The sequence below is a fragment of the Haliaeetus leucocephalus genome, unplaced genomic scaffold (genome assembly GCF_000737465.1).
Source record: "Haliaeetus leucocephalus isolate CR32 unplaced genomic scaffold, Haliaeetus_leucocephalus-4.0 Scaffold808, whole genome shotgun sequence".
Lineage (NCBI taxonomy): Eukaryota > Metazoa > Chordata > Aves > Accipitriformes > Accipitridae > Haliaeetus > Haliaeetus leucocephalus.
The window spans coordinates 4,669,872-4,692,836 of NW_010973244.1; the positions used below are offsets into that span (position 1 = coordinate 4,669,872).

Below are 22,965 nucleotides of genomic sequence, written 5' to 3' on the forward strand. Positions count from 1 at the left end.
CTCTGCTGTGAGCAGAGGAACAGCCATAAGAAACATTACATGAGGCTTGTTCCTTTCCTTACAGAGATCTATAGAAAGGCTTGAAATAAACCTCAGAACGAGTAACCTTGAGCAGTAGGGGTTGTGTGGAGACCACTAAATTCATGTAATTTATGGCTTCACCTTGGAGGGGGAAAAATAGCTGCTATGTTTTCTCCTTTTCAGCAGCAGCCATCCTTTTGAGCAACAATGTGTTATCTCTATTGATGGTATGCAACTTGAAGTGGAATATGAAACATCCCAGGTGATCAATATGAGCTGCTCTAATCTTTTAGATTATAACTGAGCTCCAGAGGTACTTACAAGAAGAGCTTCAGTTACACTTGAACTCATTTGCTCATGAAACTGAATGTGAATTTGGCTCCCTAGCAGTCTGTCAAGACTGTCCTGTGGAATGTCAGTCATGTGGGGAAGCTGCAGACTTCTGCAATATGGAAAGAGCACTATGCTCACAAGAGGACAGTGGGAAAAAACAGATCAAAGCAACGGAGGCCAGTAGAAATAGCAAACAAGAAGCCAAATGAGGCTTATGTAAGCCTTGCATTGAATTTCTGACATGCAAATTGGAATAGTAACTGGGAAAGTAGCTGTTGTGCGTGCAGAGTATTACCCTGTTTGCACAGGTGGAGTGTGCACAGCTCTGTTGTGGCTTAAGTTATTTAAAAAGTGGGTTGGTTTTCATTACCCTTCTAATGTAAGCATGGTACAAAAGGAGTCCCACCTGAGACAGTAGGTGGGACAGAAGAGTAAAAAAAAAAAGAAACTTTCACTCTACCACTTATCATCCCTATCTGGTTGATAAAGTGGTTCAAGAAACTTGCTGGGGACTAAAGTTAGCTTTTTATCTTTAAAAAAAGAAAAAAAAAAAGTAACAGTTTATGGTGGATTTCTTTAAATTATCTCCCACAGTCAAGAAAAACACAACAGAACATACATAAGGCAAAAGGTCATTGAACCGCCCCAAATGTACCAAATGCTGATACATTTGGCAAATACACCTGACAGGCAAGTATTTCCTTTCCCCATAAGAGAAGGTCTTCTTTGATAAGCTTTTTACTGATTTCTTGCTGACTTAAGAACTTGGAGCATGAGGTGTACCCTGCCTGGCATTTGCCAGCCATTATCGTCAATATTTATTGTTTTCATTAGTGGCCCTTCTAAGGACTAAGGAAGGGGCTTCTCCAGCAGTGCTCCTGTCACACATGATGAGAGGTTTAGCTATAGGTTTATCATACTGAGCAACAGGCTTGTGACACAGGGCCAAGGTTGCTTTTCTTGTCATTGAAATTGAACCTGTGATAGGCTGTCCTCAATAACACTTCCTTCGAAGTTTAATTTTTTTTTTTTTTTTTAGAGGGGTTACCGTTGACCATGAACTGCTTTGTAGCATCTCCTGCTTTTCGGTTAGCATTGCTTTAAAAGTTCATTTGAAAGAGTGCATAAAATGTTCTAGCAACTTATGCTTATTTATTCCTACTCTTTGGGGGGGGACAGTCTTGTGAATTAAACACGGTGGATTCTAGCATTCATTTCATATTCTAAAATCTGTCTATGCAACATGAAAAGTAAGGCTGTCTCAGCATACTAATAACGCTGCAATCCAAAACAGCCGCATTAATATTCCCATTGGTTGTCATTGGAGATATGCCAATTCCCATACGTATTTATCCATGTTCCAGAGTGCCCTTGCAATCTCATGACTGCTTTTCAGAAGTGCTTGGTGGCTTATTCTTTCTCCTCAGCATGCTACAGAGAAATCGCTCTACATATTCAAATTGGAGGAGAAAATTGCATTTAGGATAACTAGCATTTAGCACACAGTACAAATTAAACCCAGATGATATAATTCTCTCCCTTGCTCCCCAACATTTACATTAGAATTCATATTTTAAAACAGGAGTCTTTTGCATTACAAGTAAAGATTAAAAGTTGCTTTAAACTTCTTTTCCTTGCACTTGACAGGCATTTTTGTATAATCAATGAGTGGAATATACTGATAATAGTTAAGATTTCAGGGTTGGTATTGTAAATGTTCTGTTTGTATGGTCAAAATATTGTGTAAAAGAGAAATGGTTAAGACTTTTTTTTTTGGTCAGAAAGCCCTGGCTTTGTATATTTCTTGGCTGAGATGGTTTTTTTAATACTACTTCAGATTGACTCATCTGTTTCATGTTCTGCTACTGATTAATTGTGGCTATTTTGGACTCCGAACACAATATTGATATTGCAGCCATTTGCCTTTTTGCATCTAAGTTGATCAGCTTTCAAGTTCTTAATTTCTGGCATACACATATGGGGCTTTCTTTAGTAAAGTTGTTATTGGCAGCATGTTTATGTCTCAGAGCTAGTATCCTACAGGAAAATTATGATAATGGATTATAATTTGATAGGAAATCTCGACTGAAGATTTTGAAGAAGGAGGGGTGAATCTGTGGGTTTTGGGTTTGGTATTTTTTTTTAAACATCTGTTCCTCAGTGCACACTGGACCATAATGATGGAAAAGCCTTTGTTCTTCAAAAGCATTCTTAGTAGGTCACCATCACTTATTTCTGATGACTGCTATTTCTCAGTATCCAAATATTTTTTCTTTTTCAGAAGCACCTTACACATCTTAGCTCTCTTTTTGCTTTGCTGACAGAATCTTCGCAAGAGCTTCTGTGAGATGCTCTAAAGCAGCTTCAAATTATTAATAAAACCCACCTGTGACTATAAATGCATACTGTTCTCATTTCTTAACACTTCTAAATGTCTAGTTCTTTGTATGCATTCTAACCTACTGCTAGATACAAATGTCAAGAAGATGAACTGCAGATTGTCTTTTTCATCTGCTTGGACTGCTTTGATAAGATATGTCAGCAACTTTACAGGTGAGCTGTTTATTGGTCAAGATGCTAAGCATTTGAACAGACTTCTGTGAAGTGAAGCATCTAGGTTTTTTACTTTGCTTTGCCCACTAAAAATCACTGAAATCACTGGTATAGCAAGGATTAAGCTTCAACAGCCTCTGGGACTGATAAATCAAGAGTTTGTGTGTATATGGTCTGCTTTGTGCTACAGTCGAGGCCTGTCCCTTCAAATAGTCTGGTCGCTATTCCCCAGGTAGTTTACGGACTAAGTAGCAATTAAAGCAATTGCAGGTGAAGTAGAAGACAGCTGGTTTTAGTCTATCCAGCATGATGGGTAGACTATATAAATAAACTATAAACAGACTGTGAAACAGGAAAGAGCAGGTATCCTTTCCTTGTTTTGTTGAGTGCGAACAGCAGAATATATGAGAGGCTGCATTTGGTAGGACAAAAGATCTATCTCACTTGGTATCTGGTTTCCAATAGCCAGGTGCCTGAGAAAGCATGTAAGAACAGAGCAAGTGCATAGCAGTCCTTCCCTTTCCTAGTCTTTAGTCTTGAGGAATTTGAAGCTTGTGGATTGCAGACGTTTTCCATTTGTATTTAATGACAATAGGTGACCTTTTTTCCATTGATCTAATTATTTGAACCTCAAGGAAACTTGTTTCTGATGGACATATACTGTAATTTCCCTCTGAATAGGAAAGTCAGAGTAGTAAATGTCATCATACCTATGACAAAGTTATCGGTTCTTTCTATCTGAACAGAATGGAGTGGAGTGGAAGTGTGGTTTTGCTTCAGGAAGTTAACATTTAAATGGACCTAAGCTGGCTTGGATGTTAATACATCACTGAGATAAATGGTATGGAGGAGAGTTTATTTCTTTGCTGCTACGACGCTGGCAGGAGAGTGTGCTCTGTAATTGATTAACAGGGCACAGTACATTGACTTATATGGGGAAAGCTATTATATCTCAGTAACAGGAAGGTATATATGATTCTGGTTTTAGTAAGTAAAAAATTGGATTCTGTAGGAAATAACTAAAACTGCTGAAAGAACCAAAGGTTCCCAAGGATTTTTTTTCTCTTAAATCTGTGGCATAACAGCATTTCATGTTATGAAGGAAGTTTAAATAGTGCAATATATTTAGTGGAACTTTCACACAGGGCTAGAAATATTAGCTTATGTAAGCAGTCTTTTAACTTTTCTTCTGTTGGACCTAAAGTCATGAGTTATTGATGAGGTTAATACCTTTTTAAACTTATATTAATCTGAAGCATAGTCCTTCCCTGTAATTTATACACATTTATGGTGAATTTCCTATATTTTGAAGCCTAAATGAGCAGGCGGATTGGGGTGTGTGTGTTTGTTTTTTAAATAATGAGAAAGTGAGGTATTTTTGGTTTTATTCTTCAGGTTATTAGTTGGTGTCCCAAAACAGGCAGAGGAAGCAAATGCAGTTCTAAACAACAGTGAAGGAAAACTATATCAACTCTGTTTTTTCTACTCCTCCCTACCGCTGCTGCCCCCCAGTATTGGTGATTCCAACCAAACTAGGAAAGCAGAGGTTCAGATTCAATACTTCAAAAGCACATAAACACCAGTCATGACTGTCAGTAAAAAATGTGACCATAGTGGCTAATACAGAATGATACTCCCTGTGGGATTTTTTTTTTTACTATGTCAAGCTTCTTTGTCTTGCTCTTTTGAATCCAAGAGGATGGGTTAGTGAAGCAGAGAGACAAGGCTGGCCATACAGGATGATGATGATTTAGAAGCTAGTACTCTTTCCAGACAAGTTTTTTCCATATTTCCTTTTGCGTAGCTTCACCAATAGTAGCACCAGGAGATTTTCGCAATAGCTACTGGGATCAGTAAAAGAATGTAAGTTCTGATGAGCTTCTAATATTTGGAGAGTTTTTTTTCAGCTGTGGTGTTGTTTCTGAACAGATTGTCTAAAACCCAGGGCGGGGGGGGTGAGGGGGGTGGTGTTGCAGAAATTAGGATTTTGCTCACATTTTATCCCTTTTTAAAAGTTTTTTTTGTTCTGATTTAGGACACCTCTTTTGTTTCACAAGTTCTTTTAGAAAATTGTTACCAGTAGCCTCCCATTATATATAGTAATTAATCAAATTGCATAAGTAGCAAATATTTTTGTAGCTAAATCTTTCTATTCCTAATATTCTTCCATAAAGATGCATGTTTTTCTCCCCACTACCGCCCCCCCCCAGTATGAAACTATGGATGGGGGAAAAATCTTATAAACCTAACAATTTGTTTTAAAAAATATACTAAAAAAACCTCCAGGAAACTAAACAAAGGTACATGTTCAACCTTAGCTGTCGTTATTCATAAGAGTTTTTTTTCCTTAACAGTAAATATCATGTAAGATAGACATAAGAAAAAGCTATAGAGAGATTTTGTTATGAATTTTTTAAATATTTCTGATTATGTGGTGTTCTGCTTTTAAATGTTTCATTCCATTTTTACCTAGACAACAGAATTAATGACAAATGACTTCAAATATATAGCTAGGTAACACTAATGATGAACTGGCAGTTTGCTGGCAGTCTTTAAGTTGAAAACCTGTTTTTATGAACTACCAAAAATACACTATAAATGAATACATGAGAAAAACTTTGTCAAGTAACTCTGTCTTTCCGTGCTTGGCACCCAGGATCTTAAAATGCAGGCCTTTGCTCCCTGCGGTACCCCTGCTGCCAGGGGGAGGTCCTGCGCAACGCTGGTGTGCTGCTTGGGTGGTGTGATGTGAGTGAGCACCAGGCGTCGTACCCATCTGGCTGCAGGCTTCTGACCAAATGTGCTGTGTGGCTGCAGCCAAAGCAGGGGGAGGAGAGGAATCGATCCTTCTGTTTTGTGGTATAAACAATGATAATGCTTAAACCCATTTATCTTCCCTTGTCAAAATTCCATCATTAAATAGTGTGGTAGTGAACTTTAAAGTAATTGGAATTGTCCTTTAATTCAGTGCAAAGCAGTTGCCCTTTACTCTTACCTGTGCTTTTATGCTGGTATGAATTTTGTTTTCTCCCTTAAAAAACTCTCGGAGATCTGTGAAGGAAACTTATTATTTTGTTAAATGCCAAAGTACTGATTCATGAACGAATGTTTTTCTGTATTTCTGTGCTTCAGTTTCTATTGCTGTGAAAGTCATTTTATTTTTCATTACACGAGACTGGAAATTTTAAGAGACCTGCATTATAAATGACTTGATTCACTCACAATCCTTTTTTTCCCCTTAAAGCTCCTCTTTTGAGTGTAGGATTAATTCAGTCTCCAAGTGTGATCCGGTCTGACCAAATCACCATTTTATAATTGTACCAAAATGGTGGTGTGGCTGAGCATTAAATATGCTGCTTACCAGGAGTGGTCTAATAATGCTTTCTAGATACATAAATTGAGGGTGTTTCCACTTGCAGCAGAGCCTGTGTTGCACTGCATGTATTTAAAAAGATTAGTCAAGCAGATTGGTGTAGGTTATGGTTTTTTTAGGTTGTACCTGAAATGTAAAGGAGTAATTTAACCTACATATTTCAGCCATCTGTTGAAATAACTGAGGAAAAACTAGAACAAAGGCAGTACATTAACTATTGAAGTATTTGAGAAGTCAAAAGCCAATTCTCTTCATTCTAATTTACATAACTTCATACCACAGCAGGAGATTTGTTTTAAACTTTTTTCTTTATTAGAAAGGCAAAGATTCTGATTTTTTTTTCATCTTAGATGCTAATACCAAGTTAATCTTCTTTATACTGAGTAAAATAGAAGTGAAGTACTCAAATGGATTATAGAGATTATATTTTTTTAAAAAAAGATTATTTTGTTAATTTTTTTCAGTAAATCTGTAATATGTGATAATTCATAGGCATTTATTAATATACCCTAATTTATTTTCTTTTTAAAAATATCAGGTTGTTAGCGCTTCTATTACAGAACTGAAAGTTTGTATCTTATCTACTTCTTATAAAGCTTTCATGATTAATACTTTTCTTCAGCACTTTGTTTTCATGTCACCAAAGCCATTCCAGATGTATCAGGGCAGGCTTTTTTTGTTCATTTGTAGTAACCCTAAAGAGAGTGGTGGCCCATGGTTAGGCATTACCATTACCTAATTTTTCTCTTTGAAGTCTTTATTTTTCATGTAGACGTGTGTGCCTCTTGGGTTTTTTGTGGGTTTTGGGGAGGGTTTTTTGTTTCTTTGGTTTTTGTTGGGTTTGTTTGGTTTTTTTTTTACTGAAATGTTGGGATTCCAATTAATATGTGTGAATAATTAACAGTAAAAAGTGAATCTGTTTTCTTGTATTTCAGAAAAGTGTGATGAACCTCTGGTCTCAGCATTACCACACTCCTCCTTCAGCAGTTCATCATCTATGACAAGCAGCTATGTGCCAGGGTATGCCAAGTTAAACAAGAGAGGAGGTAAGGGGCTCTCTCTACCTTAACGTTCAGATATTTCAAGAAAAAACAATGAATGATACTTTTAATAAGAAAATGCTTTTTACATAAAATAGTATTGGTTATGTTTGTTTTAACAAAGTTTTAGCTGTCTGACAGACCATTTTTGTAAACAGAATGAATTTCTGTTTCATTGTATATGACAGTAACTGCACTCCTTTGCACCACAGGGAGACGTACGCTACTAATAACATGTAGCAGCATGGGCCAAATACCTAATGTCAATGGAGTCATACGGTACAGTTGTATAATTGACTTCAGTTAAAAGGACATACCTGTGTTCATTGGGTAAATGAACATTTGCAAGGTCATGGTTGTTGGAGCAAAACTGAACAGCTTTGATGTGCTTTGTTGATTATAACTTGTTTCCCACCTTAGCAACGACTGCTGTCATTCATTTTTTTCTAGCACAACAGGAGCTTTGCCTTTTGCATGTATTTCTGTAATGCAATGAGGTGTTGTTCAGAAGTAACAAAGCCATCTCAACTTTGGTGGTTGGAAGAATAGGTGTGTAAGTTGAATGGTCTACCTGGTCTAGTTATATCCTTAAGGCTAGGCAAATTTATTTTACAGTCTGAACACAAGTCTTTACCTTCACCCATAACAATTGTCATAGCTTTCCTTGACATTTCTAGATGTCTATATATATATATATACACACCATTTTGATATCAATCTCTAAATTAATTTCACGGGAATTATACATTTAAACATGAAACTTTAGATTAACAGAAAACTAGTATTCTGAATACTACTGATTTTATATTTTTCTAAATAGTATCAATCTAAAAGTCCTAAAATCTAAAGCTTCACTGATTCTTGTGAATCAATAGCAAAATTTTATCTTCCTTCCAAAATACATGTAAAGAGTATAATGAATTGACTTAATGAACCTAGAATTTAGAAATACTTTCACTGTAGGGATGAAGAAGAGAGAGCAAGTGACTGTAACGCCTCAGTCTTCTAAATCCTGAAGATCTATAATAATTGCAAAACACCAGACTTGTAGAAGTTTGGCTTATTTGCACTGCTGCTTTATTTTTCCTGCTTCTGCAGGAATTAGTTGCTCCTGTCTGGATACCATATTCTGCCTTCTAAAAAAACCAAAAATCATTGAAACAAAAGTGACAATCTTTTGTCTTTGGGTGTTTGTAAACCAAATCTGAAATATTATCAAAGGGTGGAACACTTTTAAGATTAAAGGCTGAATTTGTTGCATTGAAATTATAGCCTAGGCTGCCTATGTTCTCCACCAATTTTTTATACTACTGTTTGTGCAGCTTCCAAGCAAAAAAAGCCGCAACCTTATGAGCAAAGCCACGAATTTACTCTTAGCCTAATTGTAATCTTGATCAAAGAATAATTATTGGCCTAACTATTATTACAAAAAAAGAAGGAAAGAAAAGAAAAAATACTGTTAGGGAGAAAAGTCTCAATAATAAGACAGACTATGTACACATACTTCCTTGTGTCTATCCCTTTCCCTGGTGTTATGCTCCTGCTGTCACAGCTCCTCTGAGTCTTATGGTGGATGGCTCTAGCTGGGGTGGGGCTATGGTGCGTTGTCAGTGTCCCAGACACTTTGGTGGGAGGAGGATGCAGATGGATGAGTTAAGACCTGCTGGTCAAACTAAAGGGCAAGAAGGAAATGCACAGACAGTGGAAGCAAGGACAGGACAGGTATCCTGGGAAGAGTATAGGGACACTGCCCAGTTGTGTAGGCATGGGGTCAGGAAGGCCGGAGCTGAACTTGGCAAGGGACACAAAGAATAAGAAGGGCTTCTACAGGTATGACAGTCAGAAAAGGAAAGGTAAACAAAGTGTACCCCCGATGAACATGACTGGCAAACTAGTAACAACAGATGAGGAAAAGGCTGAGGTACTCAACTGTTTTGCCTCAGTCTTCACTGGCAGTCTCCCTTCCCGCACCTCTCGAGTGGTTGGACCTCAAAGCAGGGCCTGGGGGAGCAATGTCCCTCCTACTGTAAGAGAAGATCAGGTTCGTGACCACCTGATGAACGTGAACACACATAAGTCTATGGGACCTGACAAGATGTGTCCCAGAGTCCTGAGGGAACTGGCTGATGTAGTTGCCAGGCCACTCTCCATGACACCTGAAAAGTCATGGCAGTCAGGTGAAGTCCATGGTGGCTGGAAAAAGGGAAACATTGCACCCATTTTTAAAACAGTAGAAAGGAGGACCCTAGGAACTACCAACCTGTCAGCCTCACCTCTGTGGCTGGGAAGATCATGGAACAGATAGTCCTAGAAGCTATGTTAGGGCACATGGAGGACAAGGAGATGATTCGAGACAGCCAGCATGGTTTCACCAGGGGCAAGTCTTGCCTCACCAACCTAGCGGCCTTCTACAATAGAGTGACTACATCACTGGACAAGGGAAATGCTACAGATGTCATCTATCTGGACTCCTGTAAGGACTTTGGCATGGTCCTCCACAACATCCTTCTCTCTAAACTGGAGAGGTATGGATTTGATGGGTAGACTATTCGGTAGATAAGGAATTGATTGGATGGTCACATCCAGAGAGTAGTGGGCAACGGCTCAATGTCCAGATGATCAGTGATGAGTAGTGTCCCTCAGGGGTCTGTGTTGGGACCAGTACGGTTTAATATCTTCATCAATGACATAGTGGGATTGAGTGCACCCTCAGCAAATTTGCAGATGACACCAAGCTGAGTGGTGTGTTTAACACACCTGAGGGGTGGGATGCCATTTGGAGGGACCTGGACAATCTGGAGAAGTGGGCCCATGGGAACCTCATGAGGTTCAACAAGGCCAAGTGCAAGGTCCTGCACCTGGGTCAGGGCAATCCCCAGTATCAATACAGGCTGGGAGATGAAGGAATTGAGAGCAGCCCTGCTGAGAAGGACCTGGGTACTGGTGGATGAAATATTGGATATGGGCTGGCAACATGTGTTTGCAGCCCAGAAAGCCAGCCATATCCTGAGCTGCATCAAAAGAAGCATGGCCAGCAGGTTGAGGGAGGTGATTCTGCCCCTCTACTTTGCTCTTGTAAGACCCCACCTGGAGTACTGCATCCAGCTCTGGAGTCCTCAGTTACAGGAAAGACATGGACCTGTTGGAGTGGGTCCAGGGGAGGGCCACAAGAATGATCAGAGGGCTGGAACATCCCTCTCCTATGAGGACAGGCTGAAAGAGTTGGGGTTGTTCAGCCTGGAGAAGAGAAGGCTCTGGGGAGAACTTACTGCAGCCTTTCAGTACTTAAAGGGGGCTTTTGAGAAAGATGGGGATGGACTTCTTAGTAGGGCCTCTTGTGATAGGACAAGGTGTAATGGCTTTAAACTAAAAGAGGGTAGATTCAGACTAGATAGAAGGAAGGAAATTTTTTTACAATGAGGGTGGTGAAACACTGGACCAGGTGGCCCAGAGAGGTGGTAGATGACCCTTCTCTGGATGTGTTCAAGGTCGGGTTGGATAGGGCTATGAGCAACCTGATGTAGTTGAAGATGTCCCTTCTTATTGCAGGGGGGGTTAACTAGATGACCTTTAAAGGTCCCTTCCAATCCAAACTATTCTATGATTCTATGTCAATGACAACATTGACATGGTAGGATTTGTTTGAGGTAAATTGTATGTCTTTTTAGGGAATAGGGTGAGGGGAGCTGCGCAATCAAGGGGGCGAAGCTGTAGACATGGGAGACCCTGGGGCAGGTGGTGCCCTGGCTGCTGGGGCACCATCCCTTGTCCACAAGCAGGATGAGCAGTGCTGGTGGGACCAGCAGGTTCTGCCAGTTATCTGGAGATTGTCACGCAGGAAGGGATGAGCCAGGTCTGATGTAAAGCCAGGAAGCAAAATCCATAAGTGGGGAAGTACATGGGATGGGGCTGGGCATGGATACACCTATAATGTGGCTGAGGTAGAGCCTGGGTGTTGAAATGGGGGCCCCAGGCTCACAGGCAGGGTGAGTGGATCCCCTGCTGGGTAGGGCAATTTTGGCCTCAGGGCCCTGACATTGATCTTGGTTTATTAGTCTGCAACTCCATATGTCTGAATTCTTTGCATGTGTGTGTTTTACACATGTAGGATTCTTGTTCTTCAATCTCTTTTTCTCTTGGTTTTTGTTCTCTAAAATCAGTCTTAGCCACCTCCCAAGGTTGCTTTCTTTTAATGACTAGTAATTGACCTGATGAGTTGCTTATAGCACTGCTCCCTCTGGTACCACCCTGTGCCTGTATTTTCAATACCTCTACTATCATCCCATGATTGTAGTCCTCTACACTACATTTTTATTCTGCAGTAACAGTTTGTTCTCTGCAGAATATCGACTTTAGGTACAGAAATATATCAAAATTGTTATACTGATAGTCACTAGCCCATGCAATCACAAAGCTAAGTTAAAGGTAAAACAGATTAGGCTATGTTACCTGGTTGTTAGAGAATTGCTATTACAACTAAACGAGCTAAACAGAAGGCGAAGTCTAGCTTAGAGAAAATACAACTGACAAGCTTTAGTCCTGCAGCCCTGCAGAGTTGATGCAAAGCCTGTGGCCTGACAGGAGCATTGGCAATTTTTTTGGCTTTAGGCCTGCAGACCAGTGGATAACACTGTTTATTGCTCCAGAAATTTAGAAGACTTCTGAGTGAGAATAAATGATGTTTTATGCTGGTTTCGGGATTTTACTTCTGTGTTGCCTTTATTTTGTTACATGCCTTTTAGTAATTCTCATTCTTTCTGTTGCAGTATGTCTGAACATAGATTTTGATAGGCTGTTGTGTCCCTTAATTTGTGTTTTCAACTGTTAATTGTCCAGATGAAAGAAGTTAAGGAATGGTTCAATTGTAAAACATTGCTCATCATTTAGGTTGAATTCTGCTTTATCTGATCACAGTTATGTTCATATGCATTCTATTCCCTGTTCTAAAATAGAAAAAAATCACTAGAATCACTTTAACAAAATAAAGCTTTGCATCAGCTTGGTGGGCAGGATCTTCAAATTGATTTTAGACGACTATTTCTCCTTTTAGTTTACTAGACTACTTATTCTATTGTAAGTGAAAGGCAAATCAGACATTTGGAATTTAATTTTTTTCCTTTAATTATATTTACCCTCCCGTTTCTTACTCTTATAATCACTACAGTGAAGTTTCTTTTAATGATGTTTCTTTAGCAATATGGATCTACAGTGCTGTTATTAATCAAACATTTGCTTAATTTCCTCTGTCAAAAGGTCATTTGAAATTTAGTTGCATCTCTTTGCTTAAATTGCAACTTCTTTAGACTGTTGTCATCCATCTCTTAATACCTATGAAGCCTAGTATACATACTTTTCAAAGCTGAAGCTTCGATATGTACATTACCTAATTTTGCTTTCCCAGTTCTAGTGCCAGTAAAAGCACTGCAGAATTCAGGAATATGTTTAACATGTGAACTCGGCCTTCGCTGTGTTTACCCTTCTGCTTCTACAAATGATAGAAAATAGCTCAGTTTTAACGCTGAGCTATTTTACAACGTCATGGAATTACAGATATTGCTAAGCAAACCAGTAATAAGGGAATCCACTTTTTTTTTTCTCCACAGAGTCATTATCAGCTAATAGGTTCCCAAATCAAATGTGCTATTTAAACCACACTGTGCTCAAGTCATTAAATGGAAAAAACTGCCCCTCGTCTAGCCCCAGACCCTTTAAATTAATGAAATGTGCATTTGAAAATTCTAGTCTCCAACCCAATTATATTTTTCTTTGCCGTTTTCATGGCACTTCACTCTAGACTGGCAAAACACTTTAGCAGATTAGATAGTATATTTTATTCTATTGATTAAGACACTGATTTACTGAACAGTCACATCATGTTATTAAGAAGGTTGCAGTTGTGACTGTAGTTGTTCTGGTTCAATTTCCTGTTAAAAATATTGCAACTGGAAGGATGCACATCAAAGAGTTTAAATTTTTCAGTGGTTTTTAGAAGGCTTCAAAAGCAGAAACATCCATGAATTTATTCCTAATGTTTGATATCACTTTGTTTACAAATCCTGTAACTAGTGATCTAGGCAAACAGAACTAAAACTTCATGGAATGGCATTGATCTGGAAACTGAGCCTCCAGGGTATTTTGCTATGTCAGTATGTGAGAATGTTTTACATTTTCCACAGCTGTCTACTCAGAGCCCTGTAAGCCTTCACTGATTTATGGATTAGTACATGTCGTGGTTTAACCCCAGCTGGCAAGTAAGCACCATGCAGCCACTTGCTCACTCCCCCCCCGGTGAGATGGGGGAGAGAATTGGAAGAGTAAAAGTGAGAAAACTCATGGGCTGAGATAAAGACAGTTTAATAAGTAAAGCAAAAGCCACATGCACAAGCAGAGCAAAACAAGGAATTCATTCACCACTTCCCATTGGCAAGCAGATGTTCAACCGTCTCCAGGAAAGCAGGGCTCCATCAAGCATAATGGTTACTTGGGAAGACAAACACCATCACTCTGAACGTCCACCCTTTCTTTCTTCTTCCCCCAGCTTTATATGCTGAGCATGATGTCATATGGTCTGGGACATCCCTTGGGTCAGCTGGGGTCAGCTGTCCCAGCTGTGTCCCCTCCCAACTGCTTGTGCCCCCCCAGCCTGCTCACTGGTGGTGGGGGGTGAGAAGCAGAAAAGGCCTTGACGCTGTGCAAGCCCTGCTCAGCAATAACTGAAACATCTCTGTGTTATCAACACTGTTTTCAGCACAAATCCAAACCATAGCCCCATACTAGCTAGTATGAAGAAAATTAACTCTTATCACAGCCAAAACCAGCACAGTACATACAGTTACTTGAAAGGAGAAGCAGATTTGATGGACAGAGTATAACTTGATTAGAAAAGTTAGCTTCTCCAAATCCTTTTACTTGGTGCTTCATACTCTTCTGCATTGCCCCTTGTTCTTGTTCCAATCCTCATTTCTTGTTAGGGTAAGCAAAGGGAAGTATCCTGAGCTTTTTTGGGGGAAAAACAGAGTTATTTTTAATTAGCGGAAAAACTGCTGATTGTAGAAACAAATATTCAGTGGTTACCTGCAGGTGTCTCAATCTCTTGCAAATGCATACCAAAATGTACTAAAATCTGAAGTCCCAATTTCTATGTCAGTGAGTAAGAGTCTTTGATTTATATAATTGTTACAACTGTGAATCTGTGTTTCCACAATCAAAAAGAGCCAGAGTCTTGGGGGTACAATGCATGTATGCATTTTACACCATCTCGCTTTCACTGATCCCCAAAGCACCCCAACTGTCTCATGGGCTGCCTTCCCTCTTCTGCCTTTCTGGGCGCTTTCAATCATAGCAGCTGTGAAAAAGAAGTAAATGCTTTCATTTAATTATCATGGAAAGAGTTAGGGAACAGGAAGGCCCCAGAAAACTTAGACTTTTTTTGTCCTCTCTTTGCGAACAAAAGAAGGTGGTTCCTCTGCTATACTACTACTTAACAACACATTTCACTGGAATTAGTGCTGTGTGGAGCAATTCGTGCTATACCTGTCAGCCTGCAAAGAAATGGGGTGAAGAACCTTTGAAATGTAAGATGTGGCAAAACTTATGTGAAGACTGGAATGGTGCAATGAATTGCATAGTGAAAGTAGGTTTGGGGAAGGTAGAGCGTGGTGACTCCTGACTTCTGTTAAAGGCTCCTAAGCAAAAGCTTGGATTTAAAAAGCTAAATGGCACTGAATTAGCAACTGTTCAGATAGAGGTCGCTGTAGTCAGAGTCTATCAAAGAATCCTTTTGAAAGTAAGATGATTTTTCATTTTAAACAACTAAGTCTTAGTGCTATACAGTATTGCAGTAATTTTTTGTATTTTTTTAATTATAAAAATTACTAGCATGTTGTTCAGTGCCAATATAACAAAGGTACAGACTATCTTTGAAATGTCTGTAGTTTGTATGAGAAAACAAAGCACCACAGAAGAGGAGAAATGCACGTGGCTTTTCTTTTTTGTTCCTGTCACTATCACTTTTATCTGAATATGTGCAAACATTGTTAATTCTTTAAATACTATAAAATCCTAAAACTTTTTACTTTGGATACACTTGTTAAAAAATATTTTGAATATTCTCTCACCTATCAGCTCACATTCTATACTTAACATAAACCAAACATTTCTAAGTGTATTAAATGATCCAGTGTAATATTTGGAGAAATATAAGAACGTGTTACCTTTGAAAAAAATATTTAATTTTCCTTTTCAAAATGACTGACACAGGAGTCATTCACACTGGCCCATAAATATGTGCCATTAAGTTAACAGCCCTGTAACACATTTTAACTGAAATCTAGTTAGTACACTAGCTAAAAAGATTTCAGACTTCCTTCCGTTTTTGTCATACCTGTTGTTCTGCAAAAGTAGTCCGTATTGCTACCACCTTACTAACTAAAGTGACATCAGAGGAAAGGAGAGTTTTCAATTAGCTCATTCTAGAGCTTTTTAAAAATCTATCTACAGTAGCTTTTGCATATGTGATGTCAAGGTTATAAGGTCTAACATCTTATGACCTGCCATCAGTAGAATCAATGGACTGTATCACATCATAAGGAGGATTCTTAGCACACTTTGATATAATGCATTATCAATCTTCCTTTTAATGGTTCCCAAGCTATTGGACCTTACACTTCTCACTAGTACAAGAATTAATGCTGCCCATCGTCCACCTCATACCATTTTAATTTAGGGAAGAAATTCTACATTATTTCAACATAATGTAATGTTATATAATATAATTGGAAGCCGCTTGAAACTGAGCAGAGTCTCAGAACTTCAGAAATAATCCCAGCAGACAGTGAAAGTATGAAGGTCATAATGAATCTTTGGATGTATGGAAATTATCTTTTGCACAGTGGAATAAAGAAGAAGAAATTTGGTATCCAGGGCTCTCTTTCAAGTCTAGTATTAGGGAGGAATCTGAATCTGCCAACAAAATTGATAATGGAATATGAGGGGAAGTTTCTGTCGGACAGTTGATGTTCAAAAAGTAGTCCTTTCATCACCGCTGTGTAACTCCTGTCTAGGCTTTCATGTTGCTTTTTAATCAGGGTGCTGACATTGACTTGTTTTCGGAATTATTGATCTGTCTATAAAACAAGCATCAGAAAATTTAAGTGTTGGCATAGGTGTAATTGAGACAGTATGTTTTTTCTCAGTGGAGTTTTAAATTTTGGCTTCTGTGTGGAAGCTGCAAGAACTTATCTATTATAGGATATGTTGCTTTTATTCCCCAAATCATTCTCAGTGAGTCAATCAGATCTGTTCTGCAACAGCTCTATCAATATAAAAAAATGCTTGTGGGAGTCTCGCCTTAGATACCACTGGGTGTCACCAGGGGATACCTGGCCTAGGCTCTTTTTAGCATGGCTATTAAAACCTCCAATACCATAACCAATATCACTACTTCTCCAGTTCCTTATTACTTTTCTATAATGGGATACAAGAAAGATTTTATGTAGTTTTCCTTTTGACAAAGTGAATGTAAAAGTGATGGTTAGCATTGGCCCGGATTCTGTGAGCTGTGTGGGTTTGTCCCTTCACGGGACTTGCCAAGAATTTAGTTTGGGTGCGAATCTCAAGGTAAGAAGGTGCTCTCTTTACATTAACATTGTCCAAATAGAGACAGTAGGGAGCTAGAGTGCAGTAATTAGCACGCTGTAGATCATCACCTTAAATACTGCAATTTCCTTGTGTTGACAAGACCTTTGGGCACACTAAGAATGCCTGTATGCAACATAACTCATTATATTTTGATTAAAACCCTCTTAGAGGAAAGTTATTGCAGAGTTGCCAGTGGTTTGTAAAATCACTGCCCAGGTTACTGAATGCTGTCTTTTCCAAGTAGGTAAGCACTTAAGAGTAATAATAGATAGAGTAGCATAAAAGTACGGTAACAACCATGAGAAAAAGAGTAGTACCATCCACTTAGCTTTTGTCTGTCTACAAGACACTTCTTGCTGAGTAAGAATTTATAAATAATTAAAACATGTTTCCTTTAAATAAATAAACAGTTCCCTTTCTGTAAATATGTGCTTTAGATAAACACACGTTGTACAATCCAATACAGTTTATTTTCTGAAACTATGCTGTGTAATAAGTAGTAGATGAAATTAGGTGATCGGAAGTCAGGGCAAATTGAATATTGCTACCTATTAAATAATTACTTTTCTATTTAAAAAATGTGGAAAATGGCTTATGACTGAAAAAAATCCTCTAGTGGTTCATTTATTAATGCAACCTTAAAAACATGTTTGCACTGGACATTGCATGCTTTGTGTTGCATACAGTATGAACAACACTATTTCTGGAATGTTCTAAAGAGACTACAAGTAACTGATGTTTTGTTTTGGTTTGGGGTTTTTTTGTTGTTGGTGGTTTTTATTCACTTCAAGATGTAGCTCCTTTTGGAGCTCCTTTACCTGTGAGGGTAAATGAAAACACTTCCATTTTATTAGTAAGATTGTCTTTTGGTATTATTCCTAATGAAATTTTTGTATAACACTAACTTCAACCTCTGGATTTTTTTCTTCTTTTAAAATCCATAAATAATTCAGGCTCAGCTCATCATTTGTGATTTCCTTTGGAACTAGAGAGAAAAGTCTTGTAGGAAAGGTATTTATCCCCTCACGGCTATTATTTCATGGTCAAATATTATTGCTGGATTCATATAATTTTCTGTATGTCTTTATCTGCTTCATATCCTACCACATAATCCATTTTGCTTATTCCTTACCCTCAGAATAAATAGCTAGGCACCCCGCTTTGATTTCTAATGCAACTCACTTCAGGTCTGTGAATGCTCGTATCTCTGTTTTGAAAACAGTTGTGATTGCCGCTCAGTTGACCTTAGCACTTGTTTTCTGTGCTTCAGTGATCTGGCCCTAATGAAACGTTTTTCATAAATACCTACATTTTGTAGAAGGAATTCTTAAAAATACAAAAAAAAAAATAACGTTTGCACTAGCTCATTCCTCTGAAACCACAGGCTATTTCAGTCTCTGAAGCAATATATGGGGCAGTAGGAAAAAACATGCATTGCAGGAAGATAGTAGATTTTGTGAAGGGGCAGGAAAAAGAAGCATCAAAAAGGGGGAAAAAAAATACCAGTGTACATCCAAGTCGAACTAATGCATTGGAAAAGTAACTTTAAAAAGGAAAAACATCACCTTTTTTCATTCAAAACACAATCCAAGTAACAGAGTCTGTGGAAAGTGAAGCTCAAATAATTGGATAAAAATAAAGCATCATTAGCTTATGTTAATTTACCATATCCCAACAAATACAGAAAGCATGACCATTTTTTCCAGTTCATAACTAATTTGTTAATTAAAGTGTTCAGAATACCTAATTGGCTTATTTAATGCATATCGAGATGGGGAGGAGGAGGAGAAAAAATACTGAGTTATCTGTTAAACTTTGTGTGTGAAACTTTTTCTACAGCAATCGTTTGCAGAGGTAGCAGTTCCAGGTTCAGCTGGAGACATGAGGAAGATGGGCAGCTGTCTAGGGCCACAGACAGACCGGGACAGCAGATCTGCCCTGGCTCTGCTGAGCAGCTAGCTTTTTTTCAGACAAAATTCAGCTTAGTTCATTAATTGTTTCTGAAGCTCATGAACAGCTGACTCTGGTAGGAAAGCAGCTGTGCTGGTGGCAGAGAGTAGGCAGCCTCACAGCCAGCCAGGCCGGTTCCATATATCACAAATAAACTTTTCCCATACCCTTAGGGACCGGTGCAGCTCTGGCCGTTTACCCCAAATTCAGTGCTTTTGACTATGCTAAAAGCTCAGAGTTTAATCTGAAGGTTTCTCAAGCAGCACTGGGACATTAACCTGTAAATAGTTAAATTTGTTTAGTTGTTCTTACTGGCTTCATCTCTATGCTATCTTGAAAAGGCAGACCTGATTATCTCTCCAACTCCACTCAGAATACTTATATTCTTATTTGTATTTGAGCAGGAGCTAATGGTCTCAAACATGGGGTGACTGACAAGTTTATACTTGAGCTTTATAGGTGGTATAGTATATCTGGCCTTTCTCTTTCTTACTGTTTGCAGTCAGCTGCTTCAAATTTCACACAGACAAGTCATGCACATAAGATATGTTGAAAGTTCTCACACTCTTTCTAAAAGTGATTATACCTGTATTGCATTTATTTGGTATGTGTTTCGGAACCATTCATGGAGTTTGCATTCACACAAGTGTCACCTGTAAGTGGAGGTGTTATTGTTAGTCAGATGACACAGAGGTGTTAGTGCAGGAAGAGTATTGCCAATGGCAGGTTCTTGCCTGCATAAAGACAATCTTTCACAGCAGGACATTGGTCCTTGTAAATCAGGCACTAAATTAGATAGTCAATCCATTTAAAGATTGCAGACATTACCTCTGGTATCTAATTTCAATTCTTAAAACAGGGAGTGGAGCTTTATCCTATTTAAAAAGCTAGCACACTTTATAATTAAATTTTAGCGTTAATATAAAGGGTGAGACTTTGGCTGAAAAATGCACGGTAATGACACACTGGAGTTCTGCTAGATGCCTCCTCAACCCGATGCCTTGTTGTCATGGTTTAAGCCCAGCCAGCAACAAAGAAAGCACCACGAAGCCAGTTGCTTGCTCCCTCCTTCCCCCCCTGGCCCCTGTGGGATGATAAGGAGAAATATAAAGGCAGGCTCGTGGGTCGAGACAAGGACTGGGAGGGATCACTCACCACTTATGGTCATGGGCAAAAGACAGGCTCAACTTGGGGAAAAAACAAAATCAATTTAATTGACTACCAATCAAATCAAAACAAGGATATTAGGAAGCAAACCCAAACCTTAGAACACCTTCCCCCACCCCTCCCTCCTTCCCGGCTCAACCCCACTCCCGGTTCTCTCCACCTCCTCCCCGCCTCAGCAGCACAGGGGAACAGGGGATGGGGGTTGGGGTCAGCTCCCCACACCTTGTCTCTGCTGCTCCTTCCTCCTCAGGGGGAGGAGGACTCCTCACTCTTCCCCTGCTCCAGCGTGGGGTCCCTCCCACGGGAGACAGTCCCCCATGAACTTCTCCAACGTGAGTCCTTTCCGCGGGCTGCAGTTCCTCACAAACTTCCCTGGTGTGGGTCCTTTCCACGGGCTGATCTTCAGTCACAGACTGCTCCAGCGCCGGTTTTCTCATGGAGTCACGGCCGTCTTTGGGGGCCTTCGCTCCACTGCTCATCTCCATGGGCTGCAGCCTGTCGTCTCACCACGGGCTGCAGGGGCATCCCCTCCTCCGGCGCACCTCCTCCCCTCCTTCTGCACTGACCTCGGTATCTGCATAGATGTTCCTTTCACATCCCAATCCCCTCTCTGCTGGCAGGTTTCCCCTTCTTAAATCTGTTCTCCCAGAGGCGCTACCACCGTCACTGATGGGCTCAGCCTTGGCCAGAGGCAGGTCCGACTTGGAGCCAGAGAAGCTTCTAGAAGCTTCTCACAGGAGCCACCCCTGCAGCCCCTCTCCCACTACCAAAAAACCCGCCACACAAACCCAAAACACTCGTCTACATCGGAGTTGGCACATTTAACAAATTAGAAAATTTCATGCTTCCTCAGACAATGGAACTACTGCATTTGCACAGATGAGTGGGAACATATGGGATTAAAAAAAAACATGGGAAAACTGGCCAACCTCTTTCGACAGGTCCAGTACATTTAGGAGTAGCAGAGGCTGACAGGTTAGATATCCTAGGTTAGGTTACAGCTACAGATACTTCAGACCAAGATACAAAGATGTGTGAGACTCAGCTGGAATTGAGGCAAAGATGCAGTGAGTGTACAGAAAATGCACTGTCAGCTGCTTCCAAGGTAGGTGCCTCTTGTCAGACAGTATGAGTGTTTCACCCTCTCCTGCACACAAAATGCAGGTTTCCTTCCATAGATGGGTGTAGTGCAACTGGTAGATAGCTTCTTTGAGCACAGCCAGAGCACTGCCTTTCCCAAATAAGACATAAACAAGTGTAAAAGCTGGTAGAAATGGGAGCTATTTGGCTACCATTATAACCTCCTAGTACAATAATATACTGAAAGAGAGAAAAGAAATAATGTGGTAAAATGAGGCTATTTGCTGCAGGATGAGAGTGCGCAGCTATTATTCATGTTTCAGCCTTCACAATTAGACATATTATTCACAAGCAAATCTGAACTACACAGTAAGAGACAGGACATTAATACTCATTTTTCTGTATGTGAGTTATTACATAAGTCACAAAAAATATCTCTGGATCTGGAAGAGTCTGACTTGGCATCCAGTCCCAGGTCAGAGATTTGCTGTTGGTTTCACTTTGTTTTGACTCATTTTCTTAGATGAAACTATTTTTTAACCCATTTGTGTCTTACGACTCACGTTAATATTGATAAAAATGATACAGGCGCACGTACATTTGAAGGAAAAAAAGTGCATCAACTCATACTGAGCAAGATCACTTACTTCAGAAAACTTCAGCTTTGCGCAAGCCTTGTATAGCCAGTTATAGGTGAAAAGGGAACAGATGAATGATAGCATCTTGTATAGATCCCACTCAGAGGGCTTTGAGCAAGAGAAAATCCTTCCCTTGAGTAAGAGAGAGAATAATTTTCCTTTTTTAGGTTATCACTGTAGCTGAGATTTGAGTCAGCTTTGTGCAGAATGGCAGATGACTGTAACACTGCAGGGTGAGAACTGTTGGTGTAATTAAGAAGCAACAGTTCAGTTATGGTGACCCAGATAGATTAAAAGAAAAGCTGTTGTACTGTCTGTGCTCCTCTCTGTATGGAGATTTACTGTGCTGAAGGACAGCTAAGGACCAAGCAACCCTCAGAAGAAATGTCAATAGTGGTTTAACCCTTTCCTCCTGCTATCTGCCCTACATTTCTCCTTCTGAAGTGATCCATTTGTTTAGCTGTGATGTATTGTTCATACAGGATGATATTGTTCTGTATTGGATGTCTTTGGTAGTTTGTCACCCAACTTAGAAACAACTGAGTATCAATAGTGAGCTATTGTCTCTTCAGAGCTGCAAACTTTTTCTGACTGCTTCTAGGACAGATTTTTATTTCTTTTAGGACAAACTTATATGCTTTGTGACAAAATTTGTTTGAATGGTCAATTTTTCAAGTCACTCAATGTTAGATAAATTGTTTCTACTGGGATTCATGGGGCTGTGCATTTGATAAGAAGTTGAAAAAAAAGAAGAAAGCTTGAAAAGCTGCTTTTGGACAAGTATTTTAGATGTCTTTGCTTTTCAGTATTGACTACCATCACATTTAGCATTCCTGCTGGGCTTTCAGGCACTTTACTCCCAGTGAGCTAGTTCTGCTTTGGTTAAGAAAGTTGTCAGAAATGATCTGATATTTGTAAGGATTGAAGGGTCCTACAGTATGTAAAAATAGGTACTTGACTGTGTCTGTTAACCACATAATATTTATAGATCAGGAATGAGTAGCCTGTAAGTTATCTTATAGCCATCCTTGACTTCTTAGCTTCTGCTAGTACAGACTGGGTGATATGAAGATGACTTGGTTTTGAGGGAAGAATCAGGTTACATTGGGCAATATTGTAAAAGAGGAGTAAACAAGATTGTCACTGAGTGAAACAGGGTATTGAGCTTTTG

The 22,965-nt window shown here is 39.4% G+C and overlaps 1 protein-coding gene across 1 annotated transcript in view; it reads left to right on the plus strand.

Annotated features, from left to right (window-relative positions):
• CNTNAP2 (contactin associated protein-like 2) overlaps nt 1–22,965 on the plus strand; it is a 1,206,765-nt gene that overhangs the window by 366,533 nt on the left and 817,267 nt on the right. Inside the window, exon 2 of the mRNA XM_010581816.1 lies at nt 7,216–7,326. Coding sequence (XP_010580118.1) covers nt 7,216–7,326 — 111 coding nt within the window. The remainder of the gene's footprint in view (nt 1–7,215; nt 7,327–22,965) is intronic.